We start from the raw sequence: 21,101 nt of genomic DNA on the forward strand, positions 1-21,101 counted from the left end.
GCTCGCGGCGGGCACGCCAAAGAAGGCGACGGCGAATGCGCCTGCCCGAGGATCTTGCCACCCGATTGGGCCGAGGCGCAAGTCGGGGCGCGAGGGGGCGAGGCGCATGTGGCCGTCGAGGAGGTTGAGGAGGTAGGCGTGCTGGCGAGAGCAGACCGCCGGGAGGGGGAAGACGGGAAGGTGGGCTCCCCACTGAGGGACGTCGGGGCGAGGAACGGGTAGGGCGGCAGGCGGTGGGCGGAGAAGGGCTGGCGCGGGACGAGGAGGGACGGGCGGGGGCACGCGACGAGCCGGCGCCGACGACGCGTCGTCGACGGCCTGCGGCGGCGGCGCCGTGATCGGCTGCGCCTGCGGGACGTGCTCATCTGCGACGTGAGACGACGCCGTCTCGTCGGGCCCGTCGGCCGACGGCGCCGAGATCGAAGCTCGCGGCGGGGCACTCGCCGAACGCGCGAGCGCGTCGCTCGCCGCACGAGCGCCGGGCGCCGCCGTCGCGACAGGTTGCAGGAGTGGGCGCAGGGACGTTCCGCCGAGCTGAGTGGCGTCGGGCGGCGCTGCGCCGGGCTCGTGCGGGATGGCGGCTGCGGGCGGCCGCGGCGATGACGACGAGGCGGACGACGTGGCCGTAGCCGGCTTCGAGTGAGGGTCGTTGTCGGCGAAGGCCGAGGGAGCGGGTGGACGCATTGGCGAGCGAAGTGGGCGAGGAGGGGTCGAGGCAGGGCGAGCGGGCGCAGGAGGAGGAGGGCGGGGGAGGGGCGGCGCCGAGGACGCGACGGTGCCGTCGCAGGTCGGGCTCGCGGCGATGGCGAGGTGGTGCTCCAGCTGTGCGACGAGCCGCTCCTGGCTTTGTGAGCCGGCCTCGCCGTCGCACCCAACCTCGTGCGCCGCCTCGGTACCGTCGACGACGACAGGCCGCGACGCCGCGCCCATCTGTGCCGACGAGTGAGCCTGATCTGCTGGGCTCTGCTCGCAGGTCGTGCTGGATGGCGCGTGTGCGGGTCGAGGGGACGAGGGGCGGTCGGCCATTTTGCGCGACGGCGAGAGGAGGTGGGTGCGGGGCGACCAGAGGTTGGTGGGAGGGAATGGGGTGGAGGAGGACGCGCGACGGCGGGCGATCAGACGCTGACGCGCACGAGCGTCTCGAGGACGCCGCAGGAGGGCGGAGGGGTCGGATACGCGAGGTTGGACGAGGCGTCTGCTGATGAGAGAGGTTGTCGGCGTCGGGGCAGGAGAGTCAGTGCCGCGTCGGAGAGGGTACCGCGAGCTGGTGAAAGGCCGCAGAGCGCACCTGGTCGGTTCTGCGTGCAGCTTACGACGAAGGGCAGGAGCGCAGGAGTCGCCGACGCCGACGACGACGTCGTTGCTTCTCTCTCGCCTCTCTCTTACTCGTTGCGCTCCGCCAAGATCGCCAGCGCTTCCGGCACCGATGCACTTGCCCTCGCGCCTGTCGAGCCGCCCGACATTGGCCGCCCACTTCTCCCGCATCCCCGCCTTCGCCGACCTCCTCCTCGACCATGTCGCCTGCTCGACCTCGCCCCCAGCGCTGTGCAAGGCCACTCGCGACGGTGTAAGGCCCGCAGCGCCTCGCATCTGAGCCCGGCACCGACTGTGACAACGAGCGCCCGCCGCACGCCTAGCTCTCGACCCCGCGTCGCAGCGAGCCGGCAGCCGAGCAGTGCACGAGGTCGTCCAGCCGGCGGCCAAGACGCGCAAGGCGGCGTCGTCGCACGCCACAATGACGAGCCGGGTCCAGAAGCGCCAGAGCAAGATGCGCGGCGTCGAGAAGCAGGACGGCGAGCAGGAGAGCGAGGGCGACGAGAAGGACCAGCAGACGCCGCGCTCGCACACGACCAGGTCGAGGGGCGCCGCCAAGAAGAAGAAGGTCGTCGTTCAGTCGCCTCACGCGTCGGCCGCCGAGTGCGCCCACGTTCTCTGCGTCAGTTTCGCCGTCTCGGCCTGGAACTGACCTTCAACCTCGCACCCGCAGGGACGTCTCGCCGCGCAAGAAGGGCGACAAGCGCGTCTCGAACGACATTCCGCCACCTCGCGACCTCGACGCCGACGAGCTAAAGCGCGTCAAGGAGTTTGAGGCGCTCAAGAAGCCGCGCAGCAGCGAGGGCGCCCAGAAGGAGAAGGCCGTGCGCTCGTTCTCGCAGTGCGTCGCCTCGTCCTCTTTCTCTCCTCCACCTCGTTGCGCCTCAGACTGACCCGCCTGCCTCCTGGACAGACTCGTCTCGCGCGACCGCATCCGTACGCCGCCTGACGAGGTCATGGCCGAGGCCGAGCCGCTCGGCCGCGTCGGCAGCGAGGACCGGGCCGCACACATCGAGGGCGAGGACGACTTGTTCGACCCGGGCTTCTTCCCCGACGACCTCGCGCACGTCCCTGCGCTCGACGCCCTCGCTCCGGGCCCGCCTCACGCCCAGGACCTCCTCGGCGTCGCCGACCACGGCAACGCTCCGCCCCGCCGCCGCGAGGCCTCGCCTTCGCCGTTCCTCGACCCGGCCAAGGACGAGACGTTCGTCGAGCGGGCCGTGCCCGCGGCCAAGGAGCGCCCGGCCATCCTCGTTCCCGACAGCCCGCCGCAGGCCGCCGCCGCCGCCGCCAAGGCGAGGGCCGTCACCGCTCCTGCCTTGTCCTCCCCGCACCCTCAGCGCCACCCTCAGCAGCCGCAGCACCCTCCCCCTCGTCCGCCCAAGCCCGTTGTCGAGCGCGCCGTCGCCATCGCCTCACACTCGCGCTGCGCCGCTTCCTTCTTTCCGCGCTCGCGCTCGGCTTCGCGCCGCGACGCCGTCGAGGAGGTCGAGCGGGCTCGGCGCGGCGCGAGGGGCGACGGCGAGGGACGAGGGCCCACACGGCGGCGGCGTCTCGGATTCGGGCTCGTCGTCTCGGGCAGAAGGTGGCGCGGTACCAGGGGAGGGTGGCTCGGGCGTCGAGACGGGTCAAGGCGGTGGACACGCGGCGAGCGGCGCGACCGGTACGGGCGAGGCTCGTGACGGCGCAGGTGCGGGCGCGTCCGATGCTGCATCGAGCAGCGGCTCGGCGAGGTGCGGCGACGCAGCGGGCGAGCGCGAGACGTCGACGGCGTCGACGACCACGGCGCTCGCCGGGTGCTGTCGCGCGGCGTGCGAGGTCGTCGACCACCTCGCCGACGTGCGCCGGGCGCACGCGCTGCCGGTGCGCTTCCTCGCGATGCACTTTGCGCGCAGCGTGTGCGCCGAGGCGCTGCGGGCGCACGCGGGCGGCGGCGACTCGCGCGAGGGCGAGGACGACGACGACCCGGCCGCCCCGGCGAGCTGCGCCGAGCTCGCCGCAGTACGGTCCCTCGCCGACCTCCCTGACGACATGGGCGCCTGCGTTCGCGCCTGCGTCCTCGACCGCACCTGTCTCGACGACGCCCTCGACGGGTTTTCGTCAACGCGTCGCCGCTCTCGCTCAACGAGTACGCGTCGCTCGGCCCGTCGCCGTTCGACCTCGCGCTCCTCGCCGTCGTGACGAGCGCGCTCGAGCGACGCGTCATGTCGTGGCAGGGGCGGAAAGAGGGCGAGGAGGGACCGGTCGAGCTGGGCGAGGGGGAGAGGTCCGTGCGGCGGCGGGAGAACGAGTGGCGGTTGGCGCTCGAGGGCATGGTCGAGGAGATTCAGGCGATGGGTGGCCCGCCGTGCACGGTGTCGAGCAGGTGGACGATGATCAAGGAAGTGTCGATACTGCAATGTAGAATTTGGGGCTCTGCAAGGGCGTGCACGTGGGCTTTGAAGCGAAAGATCTGGAGCCGCGAGCAGAATAGGGCGAGCAGGCGAGCGTGGCGAACTTTGACATGCGCGTGGACGGAACGGCAGCTCTCCCTCCTGCTCTCGACCTTCGTCGGGCTGGACGTTGAATAGTCGTCGTACGTGAAGGCTTGTGAGTGGCTCAAAGCTGCACGCGAGCCAGCTAGAGAGCCTCGCGACGAGCCTCATCTTCATCATCTCGGGCTGCCGGCGACGATTACGGGCAAAGACAACTCTCGTGGAGGAGCTCAGCAGGGTGGGCCGCTGCTGCGACGTCGTCCAACGCCTGAGGGCGAGCGTGACTGCTCCCAAAGCCATTGCGCGACACGCTACATTCTCGAGGAGAATGAGAGGTGAAAGCAAGACGCACGAGCGCTGCCGAGCGTGCACGCGCCTGCTTTCTCTCGTTCGCTCACAGTCTCTCGAGGAAGCTCAGTCGGGCGAGGCTGTCATTGCGGGAACTAGCCAGCGGGAGGAGAGGACAAGGAGGGCCGGACGAGGAGCGGTGACCTCGTGTCGCCGAGTTGCGCTGCGGTGGAGGGTGAACTCGTCGTCAGTACTCGCCGTCCCTGACTGAACACGACAGGGATAGAGAGAGAGGACGCACCCGAACTTCAAACGTCGACCTCATCGTACTCGCCGTTGAGCCATCTCTTGAACATCTCCCGGTCCTCCTCGTCGATCTCGGCGAGGTCGCCCGTGTCCATGGCGTGGTGGATCACGTCCTCGCCATAAATGAACAAAAAGTAGGTCTCGAGGCGGAGGCCGTTGTAGACCGGGAGCCCGAGGGTCCTGTGACAGGAACGCGGAAGAGGATCAGGTCTGCCGCCGACGTGGAAGGAGAGAAAGGGAGGGCGCACTGCTGAGTCGTGGCGGCAGAGTTGCTGCCGTTGGTGCCGGCCGGGCTCTGGGTGGTGTTCGGGGTGGTGTTGGACATGGCTGCGGAACGGGGAGGCGAGGTGAGCGCGTGCTCGGACCTGCACCGCAGTCAGGTGGATGGACGCACTAGTGCTTGGTGCGGAGGTGTGCGGTTGCGGGCACAGGTCGGCGAGAGTGAGGGAAGCAGAGCAGAAAGGCGGACAGAGGAGCGGGGCGCGAGGAGGCGAATCGAGGCGGACGCCGAGAGCTGAGCGCGAACGCGCCGGGCCCTCTCGCCGGACATCCCGACGACAGCGTCCTCGCTCGCTGTCGCTCTCTACGGCATCTGGATGGACTGGGAACAGCTGGCCCGTTGAGGCTGCGTGCGTTTGCGCTGTACGTGCGGCGCCGGGACGAGTACTCTCGCGCTTCCCTCTCTGTCTCTCGAGCAAGTGCCGGCTTCTCTCTGCATCGACCCTCGCTCAGGCTCGAGGCAAGCGGTTCGCGAGTAGAGAAGGCAATAAGGAACACGCGGCGTTGCATTCAGCCGCAAAGAGACGCAGAGGCGAGGGCGCTCGTGAGGCGCTCGACCTTGCGCTTGGCGTCGGCGAGGATCTTTGCCCTGAGGCGAGGTGGGCAAACAGTCAGTAAACGTGTCCACAAGAGGGGAAGAGAGAGAGAGAGAGGACGCACTCGTCTGAGAGCAAGCCCTCGACCCGAGCGAGCTGCAACTGGCCCATGCCGCCCGCGCCGTTGCGCGCCGGCGTTCCCGCCGCCCGCTTGACCTCCTCCTTGCGCCTCAGCTCCTCGAGCGCCGGCCGCAGCAGCTCCATCTGCGCCTCGAGCCGCTGCGCCCTCAACGCGAGCGGCGCCGCACCTGACCCTCCTCCCGTCGCCGCCGCCGCCACGGCCGCCGACCAGCTGCGGTCCTCGTCGTCGCTGACGCCGCCGTCGACCTGGTCGCTGAGGCGCTCGAGCTCGTCGAACCATTTGCGCTCGACGGCGCTCACCTGCGGCTGGTGGCTCTCGACGAGCCGCTGCAGGACGCGGTCCGTGCGCGCGAGGAGCGCGTGCTGCCTCTCCTCGGCCGCGCGCACCCTCGCCTCGACGCCGCCCGCTGCCCCGTCACCCGCACCCGCCCCGGCACCGGCGCCCGCACCGACGCTCCTGCCGAGCTCTGCACGCCGCTCGTCGAGCTCGCGCACCTTGTCGACCTGGCGCTTGAGCTCCCTCATCTGGAGCTCGACGCGCGCCGAGACGACGCCCGACGCGGCGACGAGGTCGCGCAGGGCCGTCTGCGTCGCCGAGACGTGCTTGCCGAGCTGTCGCAGCGTGTCGGGCGTCACGCGCAGCTCGGACGACGTGGACGGGAGGCGAGGGACGAGCGGGGCGGCGGTGCGCGGGCGAGAGAGGATGGCGGGGACGGTGAACGGGGTCTGCGACAGGAGCGAGACGTAGGCGGGCTCGGTCGAGGAGGCGGCGGCGGCGGCGGGCTTGGCCGGTGTTGCGGACCTGGCGGCAGCGGATGCGTCGTCGAACGCGGTCGCCGAGGCGTCGATGCGCAGCGCGAGCTCGATGCCGACGGGCTGCAGCGCGGCCGTGACGAGCACGAGCGAGTACCCGAGGTACACGTCGTTCAGGAGCGCGAGGCCTTCGACCGGCTGCGCGGCGGAGGCGGCGCCCTCACCCTCGTGCGCGTCCTCCTCTCCATGCGCACCGACCGTCTTGAGCACCCAGCACACCTCAGTCCCGCCCTGCGCGCCGAGCAACCCCTCCCTCAGCTCCCTCTCGAGCTTCTCGTCGTCGTCCTGCCCCTCGTCGCCGCCGTCCTCGCCCCTCCTCGCCGCACTCCTCAGCGCCTCGGCCATGGGCGCCAACCACGGGCCGAGGAACAGGCAGTGCGCGCCGAGCGCGTGCCGCACGTACAGCGTGTCGGCGCCGTACAGCGGGTCGCGCGCGAAGACGGGCGCGTTGTGCGCGAGCGCGCGCGCGACGACGTGCTCGGACCCGGCGGGCGAGAGCGCCGTCGCGAGGCCGAGGTCGATCGACTCGAACACGGCGAGCGTCGGCAGGTCGGCGGCGTCGTCGGCGTCGTCGGCATTGGCGTCGGCGGGCTCGTCGTCGTCGTCCGAGTCGAGGTTGGCGGCGCCGAACCCGCCGCCGCGTCGGGGCGTCGAGCGGTTGCGCAGGACGAGCGCGCCAGAGCGAGACGAGCTCGCGAGGGCGGCGGCCGGGGCGGCGGGAGGCGGCGCCTCGCCGACAAAGCGCGCCTCGACCTTCTCGACCTCGAGGCACAGGTCGACCTTGCCGTCGCGGTACGCGATCGCGAGCACGCCGACGCCCTCGCCCATCTCCTCCTCGCCGTCGGCCTCGCCGTCGGCCTCGCCGTCGCCCGCCTCGCCCGACGGCGCCGCATGGGCGAGGTACGCGAGGTCGCACGCCGCGCCGTCGGCGCCGTTGTCGAGCTCTGCGGGCGCCGGCTGGAGGAGGAACGGGCCCTGGAGCCGGGGCGCCAACGCGGGGCGCGAGGGCGACACGACGTCCCGGGGCGTCGACGGGTCGTGCGAGTCGTCGTCGTCGTCGGCGCGGTCGAGGCCGAGGTCGGTGGCGAAGGCGGGCGGCCCAGAGGTCGTCACTTGGCGGACGAGCGAGCTGACGTACTGCTGCTGGAGGCTGTAGCGTTTCTCGAGGGCGGGGAAGGGCGAGGCGGACGAGAGGTAGTCGACCTTGGTCGACACGAAGGCCGACAGGGCGTGGACGTAGTTGGGCGTGAGCGACCTGTGCCACCGAACGAAAGCATGAGTCAGTTCGCGGGCCTGACAAAGGGCCGAGAGGAGACGCGGCTGCGACGACGAGGACGCACGCCTTTTTGGGGAGGAACGGACACATCGACACGACGTCGCCGTTGCGCATGAGCGCATACAGCGTCAACGGGCCCCAGTCGCCCTTGCCCTCGCCGACACACAGCGCGACGGCCGTCTGCGCCTCGCGGTCGACCGCGTCGAGCCCGAACCCGCCCTTCCTCGCCGTGCCCGCTCCCGCGCCCGCACCCGCTCGCGCGAACGACAGCGTCTGGGCGGGCTCGTCGAGCGACTCGGAGACGGTGTACTCGCGCAGGGTGGCGTCGGAAGTGAGGACGACGAGCGACGACGCGTCGTGGCCGAGCGGGTGCCACAGGACGGACGCGATGGTGGGCGAGCCGGCCAACGAGTGGTAGAAGGCGCCGACGGGGAGCGATCTGTGCGCACGACTGGTCAACCTATGTCACACTGACAGGCGCATGGGGCCAGTTGAGCGACAAGGGAACCGAGGGGGACGCACCGGCACTCGAGCGTCTTGCTGACCGTGTTGGTCCACCCTCGGCGCGGGAGGACGACGACGACGACCGAGTGGGCGCCGACGACGGCGAGCAGCTTTGACGTCGGGTTGACGATGAGCTGCTGGATCTCGAACGTGACGGCGGGCGTGTTGAGGACCTGCGTGGTGGAGGACGCGAGAGGGTGAGCGGGGTCGGGCGACGGCGGCGGCGACGAGGCAAAAGAGAGAGGTGGCAGCGCACCTTGTAGTCACCGAGGTCGATGTCCTCCACAGGCAACTCGCCCGCCTCGATCGCGCGGCTCTTGACCTGAGCGAGGCTCGCCATGCGCAGCTCGCTGCCGACAGCAACGACGAGGTCGGTGCCGCGCACGACGGCGACGCGGGTCGTGCGCCCGCCCTTGATGCGGCGCTCGGTTGAGCTCTTGGCGCCGGCAGTGTGGGACGAGCGGCTGCGCTTGAGCGGGTGCGGCTTGGCCGGGGACGAGGACGACGAGGGGGATGAGGGCGAGTTGGCGAGGCCGAACAAGGAGCGGCTCGAGTTGGACTGGGACAGGGGGGCCACCGTCGACGACGAGCGGCCGAGTGCAGCTTGCGCTGCTGCGTGTGCTGCTGACCCTGGGGCGGTTGAGCGGGCGAGGTCGTTGGACGACGAGGACGAGGCTGGCGGAGGGAGGGTCCACACTGGGTGGTGCGCGAGGGCTTGAAGCCAGGGCGCCATGGCGATGCTCGTGAGCTCGATGAGCTGGTAGCTGTCGAGCTGGACGCTGACGGCGAGCGTTGTCGAGAGCGGAGAGCGAGAGGAGGAAAGGCCAGACCCTCGCCCGCTCACCTCGCGCTAGAGTCTGGTCGCTGGGCTGACGGGCTCGAAGATACTCTAGTCCGTCTCTCCGAGCGGTTCAAGTACGACCAAGGACGCGAGGGCGAGCTGTGTCGGATTTCGCTCACCTCTTCCTCGACTTTCCCTCGCTCTTCCTCCGATCGCTCTTCACGCACAGCCATGCCCCGCCCACCAGCACTCGTGCACCTCGCACAGCAGCCTGCCCGAGCAGCTGCAGCATCAGCCTCGGCAGCCGCCTCGTCCCCCGCCCAGCTCCCGCTCTCTCGCCGCTCCTTCTCATCGGCCGCCGCTCCCTCGACCACCAACACTCGCACGCGCTCGACTGCGACTAGCTTGAACGGCTGGGTCATTGAGCAGCAGCCACTCGCACGCCGTCGCTCGGCACCGTCGTCCTCGGTCCGTCCTCCTCCCTCTCCTCCTCGCCACGACCCACAGGCTCACCCTTGCCCTCCTTGACAGCGTTCGTTCCACTCCTCGACGGCGCGTACCCTCAACAAGAACCCGTACAGCGTCCTCGGCGTCAAGAAGGAGTCGTCGGTCAACGAGATCAAGAAGGCCTACTACGGCGTGCGTTCCCCTCTCTCTCTCTGCCGTCCTCGTCGTCGTCGGGCGCCTGACTGATCCCTTGCCTCGACGTGCACAGCTCGCCAAGCGCTACCACCCGGACTCGAGCACCGAGAAGGACGCCAAGGAGAAGTTTGTTGAGATCCAGGAGGCTTACGACGTGCGTCCTCCTCTCTCTCTCTTCGCAGGGCCCCGCCGACTGACTCGAGACTTTGCATGACACACAGATCCTGTCGGACGACAAGAAGCGCGCCGACTTTGACCGCTTCGGCTCGGCGTCGACCCAGCCGGGCTTCGACTCGGACGCCTACGCCCGCGCCACCTCGTCGTTCGGCGGCGCCGGCTTTGGCGACTTTTTCGGCGGCGGCATGGGCGGTGGGCCCGGTGGACCCGGCGGCGCCGACATCTTCGAGTCGCTGTTCGGCGCGTTCGGGCGCGGCGGGTCGGCGGGCGGGCCTCGACAGACGGTGCCCGTCGGCGACGACATCGAGGTGTCGATCTCGGTCCCGTTCCTCGACGCGGCAAAGGGCGCGTCGCGCACGATCGCCATCTCGCCCGTCGTCGACTGCCACACGTGCCACGGCTCGGGCCTGCGCGAGGGCATGCACAAGGCCCAGTGCGGCTCTTGCGGCGGGTCGGGCACGCGCACGTTTACGATCCAGAGCGGGTTCCAGATGGCCTCGACGTGCTCGGCGTGCGGCGGGTCTGGCAGCGTCGCGCCGCCCGGGAGCAACTGCGGGACGTGCGCCGGCGTCGGCAAGGTGCGTGAGCGCCGCACGGTCGAGGTCAAGATCCCGCCCGGCGTCGACGACGGCATGAAGATCCGCCTCGACGGCAAGGGCGACGCGCCGCTCACCGCCGGCGGCTCGACCTCGGCCAAGGCCGGCCGCAACGGCGACCTGTTTGTGCGCATCAACGTGCAGCCGAGCAAGGTCTTTTCGCGCCAAGGGTCCAACTTGTACCAGAACGTCCACGTGCCGTTCTACACGGCCATCCTCGGCGGGCGCGCGCCCGTCAAGACGCTCGACCGCGACGTCGAGGTGCGTGTGCCGCAGGGGACCCAGCCCGGCGAGGAAATGGTCCTCCGAGGACGCGGCGTCAAGAAGCTGTACAAGGACGACCACGGCGACCTCGTCGTGCGCTTCAACGTCACCATGCCCAGGTGCGTCCTCCTCCTCCTTCTCTCTCTCTTTGCCTCTCGTCGTCACCCGCGGGACGAGCCCTGACCCGGCTGCCTCGCCTCGCCTCGCCTCGCAGGTCCCTCTCGCCCGCCCAGCGCCGCATCCTCGAGCAGTTTGTCGCCGAGACCGACATGCCCGGCTCGACGGCGCACTACCCCACCACCTCTTCCTCTTCCGCATCTGCATCCTCCTCGTCGTCCCCCTCCTCGTCTCGCCGCCCGGCACCCTCATCCTCCTCCTCCTCGGCCGCCGGCGCCGCCGCCTCGGCCCCTCCAGCCGGCGACGAGCCCCAGGTCGCGACCCCTCCTCCGCGCGAGGGCGCACCGGACAAGCCCCAGTGGTGGAGCACCATGAGCGACGACATCTCGTCGACCGCGACCGACAAGGCGCGCGCCGCTGCGGGTGCGGCCGAGCGCGCGTCGAGCGAGTCGGTCGAGGACAAGCTCGACGAGGCCAAGGAGCGGTTCGAGAGTGTCCGGGAGGAGGTGGGCGACGCGTTCGAGGGCGTCAAGGACAAGGCGGCCGAGGCGGTCAAGGAGGGCAAGGAGGCGGTCAAGGACGCCGCCGCCGACGACGACGACAAGCACTCGCTCCTCGGCGACCTGTGGAAAGGTGCGCGGCGCTGGTTTGGCCGTTCGTGAGCCCCGACACTCGTACTGACGGGTCCGTCCCCTCTTCTCCTCTCCCCCTCTCCCCCTCTCTCCCCTCCTGCCTCCCTCTCTCGCGCCGACACGCCTCTCTCGTCCCTCGCCCACCTACAGCTGGCAAGAAGAAGGTCAAGAAGGCCAAGGAGGCCGTGTGCGACGACGACGACGCGGCCAAGAAGCAGTGAGCGGAGGTGGCGAGGTCCGTGCACGCTGTCCTTCGTCGTCGTCGTACCACCCCATAGAGTCTCGCACCGCACCCCTCTCTTCTCTCTCTCCCCTCTCACCGCATGACAGTACAAAAAGCATCGTCGTTCCCCCTTCTCTCTGCGCGAGAGAGAGTGTGACCGCGAGGAGAGGCCGCTTGCAAGTCGCCTTCTCGCTCTCGCGCTCTCGCTTCGACAGACTCGGCAAGAGGATGAGACGACGAGTATGCAAGTTGCGCGTGGGTATCTAAGGCTACAGGAGGTGCTAGGGCTACAGGGCTGAACTGCGAGACGGACTGCACGAAAGGACGACCTGGTTGCGAGGAGGGGACGAGAGAGGCTCTATGGAGTGGATGCACAGAGGAGGAAAGGAGAGCGGCGTCTAGCGTCCGAGCTGACCGACGATGACGCCAAAGGGAGGAGGAACCTTCGAGTCTGCGAGAGAGAGAGAAGGGTCAATTCGAGGCTTTGAGGAGGAGAGGAAGAACGAGAGAAACCGGGACGCACAGAGCTCGATCTCGGACAGACCGGCCTGCGACGTCGTTGCACTCGTGCCCGTGATGGTGAGGCGCACGCCCGAGACGGTGAGCCCCGCCGAACCGAGCGAGACGTGGCCGCCGTTGGTGGGCACGCCCGTCGGCAACGTGATGATGGTGCCGTCGGTAAAGTTGAGGGTCGCGCTCGTGATCGACTGCCAGTAGTTGACGCGGCCGGCGAGATAAATGTCCTTGAGGTTGTACTGCGCCGGGAGCGACAGCTCGAGCCACTGGCCCTTGGTGCCGGTCGAGACCCACTCTTGGGCGGCGTTGCCGAACCCGAGCCACGAGACGCCGCCGTAGCTGCCGTCGATGGCGCCTGCAGGAGGCGACTTGGCGATCGACGACGAGGCCTTGGCGACGACGCCGGGGAGGCGGGCGATGTTGGCGTTCGAGGCGGCCGTCGCTGTCGGGAGGCCCGTGGGCGTCGTCGACGTCGACGAGGGCTTGAGGGTCGACGACGAGGACGGAATGAGCGTCGACGACGCGACGGTCGACGACGAGCGCGTCAAGGTGACCATGCCGGTGGAAGGTGGAAGGAGAGAGGACGACGAGCTCGACGGGACGACCGACGACGACGCCGGACGCGACGACGAGGACGGTGCGACGCTCGAGATGACGCTTGAGGTGGAAGGCAGGACCGACGAGCGCGACACGATGGTCGAGGAAGGGAGCGCGGACGTCGAAGGAAGCGCCGACGTCGAGTTGACCTTGCTGCTGGACGCGACCGACGACGCGACCGACGACGCCGACGACGAGGCTGAGCTGGTCGGCAGCGCAGACGACGAGGCCGACGAGGCGTTCCGCGAGACCGAGCTCGAGGCGAGGGCCGACGACGCAGGGACGAGGAGGGTCGACGAATTGGACGCCGACAGGGTTGCGCTCGCGCTCACGCTCGCCCGGGTCGAGTTGGCCGACGCCGACGCGACGCTCGAGCTCGCCGAGGCGATAGTCGTCGAGTTGAGCGAGGAGGACGCGGTCGAGCTCGCCAGGAGCGTCGAGTTGGTGCCCGACGACGACGGGCGCACCGTCGACGACGACGCCGCCGAGCTCAGCGTCGCGTTCGCCGACACAGACCCGCTCGGGAGAACGCTCGACGAGGTCGCGTTGGCGCGGAGCGTCGACGAGACGCTGCCGTTGATCGAGCTCGACGATGCCGAGAGCGTGCTCGAGGCGCTCGCCGCGCTCGAGATGATGCTCGACGAGTTGGCGCTTGCGGATGCGGTCGACGCTGCCGAGATCGAGCTGTTGCTCGTGCTCGACGGGAGCAGGATCGACGAGCTGTTGACGGTGCTCGACGGGAACAAACTCGACGAGATGTTGCTCGTCGCGCTCGCGAGGACGCTCGACGAGTTGAACCCGCTCGACGAGGCCGACAGGGACGACGAGGACGCGTTGAACCGACTGGCCGACGACGACGCCGACGAGTTGTAGGCCGTCGACGACAGGTTGAGGCTCGCCGACCCGGTCGAGCTCGGGAAGAAAGACGTGATCGTCGAGTTGGCGCTCAGGGTGCTGCTCGCCGACGCGTTCATCGACGCCGAACCGAACAGGGAGGTCGACGTCGCGTTGGGGAAGAGCGACGAGGTGACGTTGGGCAGGAGAGAGGACGTCGCGTTCGGAAGGAGGGACGAGGTCGCGTTGGTCGGCAAGGTCGAGTTGAGGCCGAGGGTCGAGTTGAGCGGCGCCGTCGAGTTGAGCGGGAGCGTCGAGTTGAGAGGGAGCGTCGAGTTGAGAGGGAGCGTCGAGTTGAGCGGCAGGGTCGAGTTGAGCGGGTCGGTGCTGTTGGCGAGGCTCCTGTAGACGATCCTCTTGAGGTCAGCTCCGGCACACGAGTGCGAGAGAGGGAGAAGAAGTAAGCGAGAGACGCACGGGATCGAGCCGTACACGGCAAACTCGGACAGGCCACACGCCGCCGTCGACGGCGAGACGGACGTCACGCGCATCTTGATCGAGGTCGTGACGATGCCCGGGACCGAGATGTTGGTCGCCGAGCCGTCGTTGTACAGCGCGCCCGTGCTGACGAACGAGCCGTCGTCAAACACGAGGACCGCGCCCGTGATCTGGTCGACGAGGTTGGGCCGGTCGTACAGCGAGACCTGGGCGACCTTGACAGGGTAGGGCCACGAGATGTTGAAGAAGGCGCCCTGGCCCTCGTTGTTCGACGACCACTCGAGCGAGTCGTCGCCCGAGCCGTCCTCGAGGTAGCCGCCGAGCTGGCCGTTGATGGCGTTGACGCCCGGTTGGCCCGGCGCCGCCGACGAGACGATGACGGTCGCGTTCTGGAGCGCGAGGTCGTCGGACCAGTCCTCGTTGTCGAGGTCGCCTACGACGGGTGCGTCCTGGCCCGGGTTGCGGCCGACGACCGTCAGGTTGACGGGCGTCTGCGGCTGCGAGTAGAAGCACGCGATCTCGGACAGGCCGACCGAGCTGCTGCTCGGGCCGGCGCTCGTGACCTGGAGCTTGATCGACGAGACGTTGACCGGCGTCGACAGGTTGAGGACCGTCGCCGAGCCGTCGTTGTTGAGGGCGCCGACAGGGACCGACGAGCCGTCCGAGAAGGCGAGCGTCGCGCTCGTCGCCCAGTCGTTCAGGTTGGGCCGGTCCCACAGGACGATCGAGTCGACCATGTAGTAGGCGTCCCACGTCAGGTTGATCCAGGGCGTGCGCTCGTTGTACGACGCCCACTCGGCCGACGAGTTGAGCGGATAGCCGCTGATGACGCCGTCGACGGCGCGGTCGGCGCCCTGCTGAGCAAAGCTCGACGACGCAAAGGCGTGCGCCGACAGGGCGAGGTCGGCGTACGCGCCGTTGCCCGACACGACGCCCGAGCTCGTCGTCGTCGTCGTCGCGCCGTCGTCGATCGAGCTGCCCGGCGTGCAGCCAGAGCACAGCTCGCCGAACGCCTTGAACTCGGCGAGGCCGGCCGAGCCCGTCGAGGGCGACACGCTCGTGACCGTCATCTTGATCGACTGGGTGACGACCGACCCGCCGAGCGACACGAGCGTCGCCGAGCCGTCGTTGGCGAGCGCGCCGAACGAGACGGTCGAGCCGTCCGAGAACTCGAGCGTGCCGCCCTGGATCCAGTCGTTCTGGTTGATGCGGTCGTACAGCGCGACGGCCGAGATGTTGTACGTGTCGTCCCACAGGACGCCCCACCACGCGCCGACGCCCTCGCCGTTGGACGCCCACTCGGCGCTGTAGTTGCCCGGGTAGCCCTGGACGTTGCCGTCGACGGCGGCCGACGCGGGCTGGACCCCCGACGCGCTCGAGGCAAACACCTGGCCGAGCGGCGCGACGTTGTCGAGGTCCTCGGGCAGGACGACGGGCATCTCGGCAGAGCCGATGTACGACTGCTCGGCGAGGTCCTCGCTGACGATGTACTGCCGCAGGAGCCAGTACACCTCGCCGCGCCCGGCGCTCCAGCACTCCGACAGCGACTGGCACTCGGCGCTGTCGTACGGCGTATAGGCGAAGAAGGCGTTGCACTTGGCGATGAACGAGCCGTCGTCGAGGCCCATCGTCGGCGCAAAGTTCTGTGCGAGGTGCAAGGGAAAGTCAGGGCCTGCGAAGGCGACGGACGGTGAGGCCGAGAGAGAGAGGGAGGGAGGCGCACCTGAGCAGGGTAGCCCATGTAGCCAGCCGTCGACGCGTTCGAGAACTGGCTCGCGACGTCGGTCGCGATGCGGGCCGACGCGAGGTGGTCGGCGTGGTCGCCGGCGTCAAAGTCGGACAGGTTGTCGAGCGTGCGGACCCACGACGGCTGACGGGCCGTCAGGATCTCGGCGAGGGCGGCCTTGAGCGTCGACAAGGTGAACGTGGCCGTGCCGGGCTGGTTGCGGATGGACGAGATCGACCCAAAGTAGAGGTTGCGCAGCGACTGGTAGCCCGTCGACGGGAAGCTGCAGTGCAGGAGGGTTCGTCGTCAGTCGCTTGTTCCTCCCGTCGTCGAGAAGAGAGAGAGGAGGAGGAGAGAGGCGACGCACCCGGAACCGTCCATGTTGCCGTCGGGGAGGCGGAAGTGGACGCGCTGGATCTGGGGCGCGCCGACGAGCGTCGTGACGAGGACCTGCTGCCCGCCGAACGAGGTCGTGAACTCGGTCCACGTGTTGCCGACGCCCGTCATCTGGGCGTACGCGGCGCCGTTGCCCTGCTCGCGGCTCAGGACGTAGCTCGAGCCGGACGTGCCCGAGTCGCCGGCGGTGAGGATGACGGTCGTGATGCAGGCGCCGCTCGCGACGTCGGTCTGGAGGTCGGGCGCCTGGAACAACAGGTCGTCGTCCGGGTGCGCGATGATGAAGACCGTGCCGCCGACGCACGAGAAGACGGCGGCGAGGGCGGACGTCGCCTGGAGGACGAAAAGAACCAAGAGGGCGAAGCTGATGCGGGCGGCCATGGCGGCGGCTAGGCGAGGCGGTCGGCTCGAAGGGAAAGGGAAGGTGTGCCGGATAGGCGAGTGGATGCTGCAGGACGAGAGGGACGAGGGTCAGGGTCGTCGAGGACGAGGACGACGCGAGGGGAGGGGAGGAACGGCGGCAGACGCACAAGTGCGACCGGCGAGCGAAGAGGACCAGCTGATCACACCGCGGTACGTGCAGACGACGAGTAGAAGTACGGGATGAACGACGACGAGGGCGAGCGGCGGAAAGAGGTCGAGAGGAGCAGGAGGAGGGGGAGGGCCACGGCCGCGGTGCGCCGCCGTGCGGCCGGGCTCTGTAGCCACGAGCGCGGTCGAGTGAGGGCCGATCTTGCTGACCGGCTGAATGGCCAGGTGCTCGATGAGGGCGACTTCATCTCGTTCGAAAGCGGCGGGCGGATGATCTCGTGCGGAGGGGCGCGCCGAGACCGTCGCGCGCGGCCGCGTTGGAACAAGGCTGGCGGGTGCGCACTCGGGGCTGCAGCGCAATCAAGGCCCAGACGAGGAGGGCTTGCCTCGAGGACGAGCGACAAGGACAAGGTCGAGGATCCGGCCGAATCTCCTTCCTCTCCCGGAGCTGTGCTCACTTTTCGACCTGTCGAGTCTCTGATCAGTACTGAGTGTCTCGTTGCTAAGACAACGCAAAAGCGGCGGCCGCTTCCGGGGGTGGCCTCGACTTTGTGGGTCAAAGGTGCGCCGGACAGCCTCCCTCCTCCTCGCTCGTCGTCCGTCCAGCAAGCTACACAGCTCCCACCTCGCAGCCGGTCTGCTCCTGTGTACCTGCACTCAGCTCTCGCTGCCCCACGCACCCACACCCTCGTCACTCGTTCCCCGCCCAGCCTCCTCGTCGAGTCGAGCCCCAGCTCCGGCTCCCTCTCCTCTCGCACGTCCACCAGTCAGCCCAACACCGACGATGCGCACCACCTTTGTCTTGCTCGGTGCCGCCTTGTCGGCCGCGACCGCACTCGCTTCGTCTGGCCACGGCGGGCGGGTCCCGAGCCACCTTCGCCAGAAGCGCGCCTGGTGCGTCCTCGCCTGCGTCTCGCCGAGCCTCTCTCTCTCTCTCTCGAGCGACCCTGACCCTCGTTTTGTCGCCTGCAGGGGCCACCGCCGCGCCGAGAGCGTCGGCTCGCCGACCATTTCTGCCGACCCGGCGAGCGAGACGTTCCTCACGGCCGTTCCCGACGTCGTCCCCGGCTTCCTCACCGTCACCATCTCCAACACCGAGGCCGCCAGCCCCGAGACGACCGCCCAGGCTGTCGGTGCGACCCAGGCCGCCACTGGCCCGCTCTCCTGCGCGCCGAGCGTCGGCCTCGGCGGCTCGTGCGACCCGAACGCGGGCGCCTGCTGGTGCGTCGACTCGCCCTCTTGCTTTCCCTCTTTTCCCCTATACTCGACACCTGACACACCTCGACCCTACAGCCAAACCGGCCTCTCGTGCGTCGGCCAGGTGTGCGAGGCGCTGTGCACGCTCAAGACGCTCGAGCCGTACTGCGACGCGTCGCTCCCGTGCGACGACTCGCTCGGGTACACCTGCTACAAGAACCGGTGCCGTCCTCCCACGGGCGCCGTGCGTGTCCAGATCGGCGAGCCGTGCGACCAAGGCTCGGGCAACACGCGCTTCTGGTGCGTCCCCCTCGCTCTCGTCCTCTCTCTCTCTCTGTCGGCGCTTTGAGCGACCCAGTTCCTGACGAGCGCTTCCCTCGTCCGCAGCATTCCCGGCAAGGGCATCTGCTTCGCCGGCACCTGCCTCTCGTGCTCGCAGCACGCCTGAGTGCGCTGTCCACCTCCCACCCCCCTTTCCCACTCCTCCTCGTCTCTCTCTCTCCCGCATACCCCCCACCCGCACTGTGTAGCCTTTCTGCCCCGTCAGTGACATACTAGACTTCCTGTAGCCCTCCTCGTCTCACTGGGTGCCGTCGTTTCGTCCTGCAAAGCGTTCGCTCGAGCCTCTCCCCCTCGCGCGAGCAAGTCGAGAGATCGTCTGCCCTCTCTCTCCCAAGACGCATGACGTTTCGAGGTGATGCGAATGAGGATGCAGGTGCTCTAGAACTGCTACAGGATGATGTACGAGAGAGAGAGAGAGGGACAGCAGGCGAACTAGCGCTACAAGTGCGAGGTACGCTCCCGGCGCAACCCAGACCTCCTCCCGACTCAGCGACCGACAATGCCCTCCCAGCCAACCTCGTCGCCGCCGCCGACAAGACCCCCCTCCATGTGCTGCCCCGCCCGTGCCGCCTTGCGCTCGTCGTCCTCGAGACGCGCGTACTCGGGTCCGCTCCACGCCGGGATCTCGCAGTCGCGCCCGTCGGCAAAGTACTCGAACGCGAACCACATATCGGGCCCGCAGTCGGGACCGGAGCGGTACGCCATGTTCTGCGGGGTGAGGCGAGGCGAGGCGAGGCGAGGCGAGGAGAGGAGAGGAGGGGAGGGGAGGAGGGGTCAGGGTGGGTCGAGGGGAGGAGGCGGGCTGCTCGTCGACTCGACGGGCGAGCGCGGGAAATATAGAAACACGAGGACGCACCTGCACGTAAATCTTGTGCCAGTTGAGCCGTGCCGCCATCGTCCAGACTGGCTGCTCCTTGGCGGCGAATCTGAGAAGGTCGCGACGACGAGGTCAGTCTCGCGCGCTCGAGCATGTGCCCTTCGATCGTGGTAAGGAGAGAGACGCAGACGCACCGACCCATGGCGCTCTGCAGCACCGTCACCTTCCTCGTCTCGCGCTCCCACATGTTGACCGCCTCCTTCTTGCCGCCAAACCACCCACCCTGGAGCCGGTCCGTGCGGTCCATCTCGTCGTTGCGCTTGACGTCCTTGACCCAGCTCGTGCCCCCCTCGAACGGGCCGAGCGTCGCGGCGAGCATGACCGTGTCGGCGGGCAGGGTCGAGTACAGGTCCGACAGGACGGTCGGCAGCTCGACGAACGAGTGCGTGACGGACGAGTCGCGGAACCCGCCGGCGTCGACCTGCGTCGAGGGCTTCTAGTCAGTCCCGCGGACAGACCCTCGAGAGGAAGGAGAGAGAGGGGACGCACCCAGAAGAAGTACTCGCTGCCGTACGGGTTGCGCGCGGCGGCGTCCTTGACGATCCAGGGCTTGGCCGTCCACACGCCGTACACGTCCGGGACGTGCACGTGCTGCTCCGGGTCCAGCTTGTGCTGCCGGACGGCCCAGTCGTGCCCGCCGAGGTCCTGCACCGGCGGCATGTCGAACGGGCTCGAGAACTCGGTGATGAGCGTGATCGGCTGCGGGTCGACGAGGTTCGTCAGGCTCCTGGTCGCTTCTCGGTGCGCACAGAGCGAAAAGTGGGCGCACCTTGTTGCCTCGCAGGTTCTTGACGTAGGCGGCAAAGGACGGCGCGCAGTAGAAGACGATCGGCAGCTCGACGGAATGGAGAAAGTTGCCGAGCCACTCGTTGTACTCTGCGCACGGCGAGGCGAGTCAGCTCACGACGTACAGGAAGAGATAGAGAGAAAGGACGCACCGCTGACCCGGTGCTTCTTGCCGCTGTCGACCCGGTAGAAGCTCGAGACGATGGTCACGGGCGACGTCTCGCCGCTCGCCGTCGCCGCCGCTGCCGCCGCCGCCGACGCATGCCCGCTCTGCGCTCCTGCTCCCGTCGGTGGCCGTGCTGCCCTCCCTGCCGCCGCTGCGCCGACCCTCGCCGCCGCGTCCCGCACGCCGGCGAGCGGGCGCAGGTCCCTCAGCTCGCTCGGCACCGTGCCGTGGCTCGCGGCGAGCGCGACGACGAGGACGCCCGCGAGGGCCCAGCCGAGGTAGGCGGCGAGGCGCAGGCGGCGGTAGTTGCGCGGGACGCCGGCGAGGCGAGCGCGGGCGGACGGGTCGTGGAGGAGGAGGCCGGCGTCGGGGCGGTCCGCGTGCTGGGTCGACGCGCGCTTGCTGTAGGTGACGGAAGGTCGCCTGGTGGGGCCGGCGTCGGTCGACGAGCGCGAGAACGACGCGGGCGGGTCGGTGAGGCCGGTGACCGACAGCGCTCGGTAGTGGGAGCTCGACATGGCGGAGCGGCGCGGTGCTGTGCCGTGTAGCGCGAGGTGGTAGCTCACCGTGCAGCAGGTCGAGAGCACGCAGCTCGACTGTCCATGCACCGCTGAGCGTGAAGGTACCGAGCCAGCTCTCGGCCGCCGCGCAAGGGCCGGGACCCGCACAGCTTGAGAGACAGTCCAGCCTCCCGACGCTTTTGTCTGCAACACGCGCGAGTGACGTCGCGGGAAGCTTTGGGCAAGCCGCGAGCGCCAAGTCGAGCGAGGGCGCGAGGGGGAGACAAAGCGCTCAAACAAGCTCGCTTGCCGGGTGGGCCGAATGAAACGCCGCGTTCCAGATGACTTGCCTGGGACGGTCATTTTGCGCGCGGTACCGAGCGCGCAAGCCGTAACCGCGACCCGTCGGGCCGCCTTCCACTCGCGGCGAGTCGTCCTGCCCCTGGCTTTGTCCGCCCTTTCGAGCGAGCACTGGGGCCTTCTGGATCACCGCTGCCCGCGACCGTGGATCGCGTCGTCTTGGACCACAACTGGCGTGTCTCTTCCCCTGAGCGCGTCGGCCGCCCGGACTCGAGCCCGAGTCGCCCGAGCAAGCGTGCGACGGTCCCGCACCGACAAGGCTTGCGCACCGAGCAGCTCGCCCTTGTTGCTGCACACCACGCCTGTCTGCTGCTGTACACCGCCTGCTGGACTGGCTTCTCCTCGACGACGCCGACCGCCTCGACGACGATGAGCTCCCTCTTCTCGGCGAGGCCTCTGTCGCTCGCCGCCG

The 21,101-nt window shown here is 69.0% G+C and overlaps 7 protein-coding genes across 7 annotated transcripts; 3 read left to right on the forward strand and 4 right to left on the reverse strand.

Annotated features, from left to right (window-relative positions):
• Window positions 1-1,426: 1,426 nt before the first annotated feature.
• On the forward strand, window positions 1,427-3,495 carry RHOBADRAFT_51994 (uncharacterized protein; the record flags this gene model as incomplete). The annotated part of the gene is made up of 5 exons (XM_018416119.1): window positions 1,427-1,567; window positions 1,658-1,917; window positions 1,988-2,155; window positions 2,228-2,688; window positions 2,828-3,495. 5 exons carry the CDS (start codon window positions 1,427-1,429, stop codon window positions 3,493-3,495), a joined length of 1,698 nt encoding a protein of 565 aa, XP_018273078.1.
• An 889-nt stretch (window positions 3,496-4,384) lies between these two features.
• RHOBADRAFT_42243 (uncharacterized protein) lies at window positions 4,385-4,707 on the reverse strand (the record flags this gene model as incomplete). The annotated part of the gene is made up of 2 exons (XM_018414030.1): window positions 4,385-4,562; window positions 4,631-4,707. The coding sequence occupies 2 exons, from the start codon at window positions 4,705-4,707 to the stop codon at window positions 4,385-4,387; spliced, it is 255 nt and encodes an 84-aa protein (XP_018273079.1).
• A 431-nt stretch (window positions 4,708-5,138) lies between these two features.
• RHOBADRAFT_51995 (uncharacterized protein) lies at window positions 5,139-8,664 on the reverse strand (the record flags this gene model as incomplete). Its single annotated transcript, XM_018416120.1, has 5 exons — window positions 5,139-5,250; window positions 5,322-7,406; window positions 7,492-7,866; window positions 7,950-8,104; window positions 8,188-8,664. 5 exons carry the CDS (start codon window positions 8,662-8,664, stop codon window positions 5,172-5,174), a joined length of 3,171 nt encoding a protein of 1,056 aa, XP_018273080.1. The 3' UTR covers window positions 5,139-5,171.
• A 279-nt stretch (window positions 8,665-8,943) lies between these two features.
• On the forward strand, window positions 8,944-11,497 carry RHOBADRAFT_51996 (uncharacterized protein; the record flags this gene model as incomplete). Its single annotated transcript, XM_018416121.1, has 6 exons — window positions 8,944-9,180; window positions 9,244-9,351; window positions 9,428-9,508; window positions 9,576-10,484; window positions 10,625-11,141; window positions 11,291-11,497. The coding sequence occupies 6 exons, from the start codon at window positions 8,944-8,946 to the stop codon at window positions 11,359-11,361; spliced, it is 1,923 nt and encodes a 640-aa protein (XP_018273081.1). The 3' UTR covers window positions 11,362-11,497.
• A 2,295-nt stretch (window positions 11,498-13,792) lies between these two features.
• On the reverse strand, window positions 13,793-16,311 carry RHOBADRAFT_12165 (uncharacterized protein; the record flags this gene model as incomplete). The annotated part of the gene is made up of 5 exons (XM_018412084.1): window positions 13,793-14,023; window positions 14,543-14,878; window positions 15,173-15,451; window positions 15,532-15,817; window positions 15,902-16,311. Coding segments are annotated over 5 exons (1,542 nt in total), but the record flags the coding sequence as incomplete, so codon positions are not given.
• A 934-nt stretch (window positions 16,312-17,245) lies between these two features.
• Window positions 17,246-18,106, forward strand: RHOBADRAFT_42247 (uncharacterized protein; the record flags this gene model as incomplete). Its single annotated transcript, XM_018414031.1, has 4 exons — window positions 17,246-17,355; window positions 17,434-17,682; window positions 17,755-17,958; window positions 18,046-18,106. 4 exons carry the CDS (start codon window positions 17,246-17,248, stop codon window positions 18,104-18,106), a joined length of 624 nt encoding a protein of 207 aa, XP_018273083.1.
• Window positions 18,107-18,486: 380 nt separating this feature from the next.
• Window positions 18,487-20,347, reverse strand: RHOBADRAFT_42248 (uncharacterized protein; the record flags this gene model as incomplete). Its single annotated transcript, XM_018414032.1, has 6 exons — window positions 18,487-18,708; window positions 18,857-18,926; window positions 19,012-19,298; window positions 19,367-19,576; window positions 19,647-19,753; window positions 19,816-20,347. The coding sequence occupies 6 exons, from the start codon at window positions 20,345-20,347 to the stop codon at window positions 18,487-18,489; spliced, it is 1,428 nt and encodes a 475-aa protein (XP_018273084.1).
• Between the last annotated feature and the right edge of the window lie 754 nt (window positions 20,348-21,101).

This window comes from Rhodotorula graminis (genome assembly GCF_001329695.1).
Source record: "Rhodotorula graminis WP1 unplaced genomic scaffold RHOBAscaffold_3, whole genome shotgun sequence".
In the NCBI taxonomy this organism is placed as follows: domain Eukaryota; kingdom Fungi; phylum Basidiomycota; class Microbotryomycetes; order Sporidiobolales; family Sporidiobolaceae; genus Rhodotorula; species Rhodotorula graminis.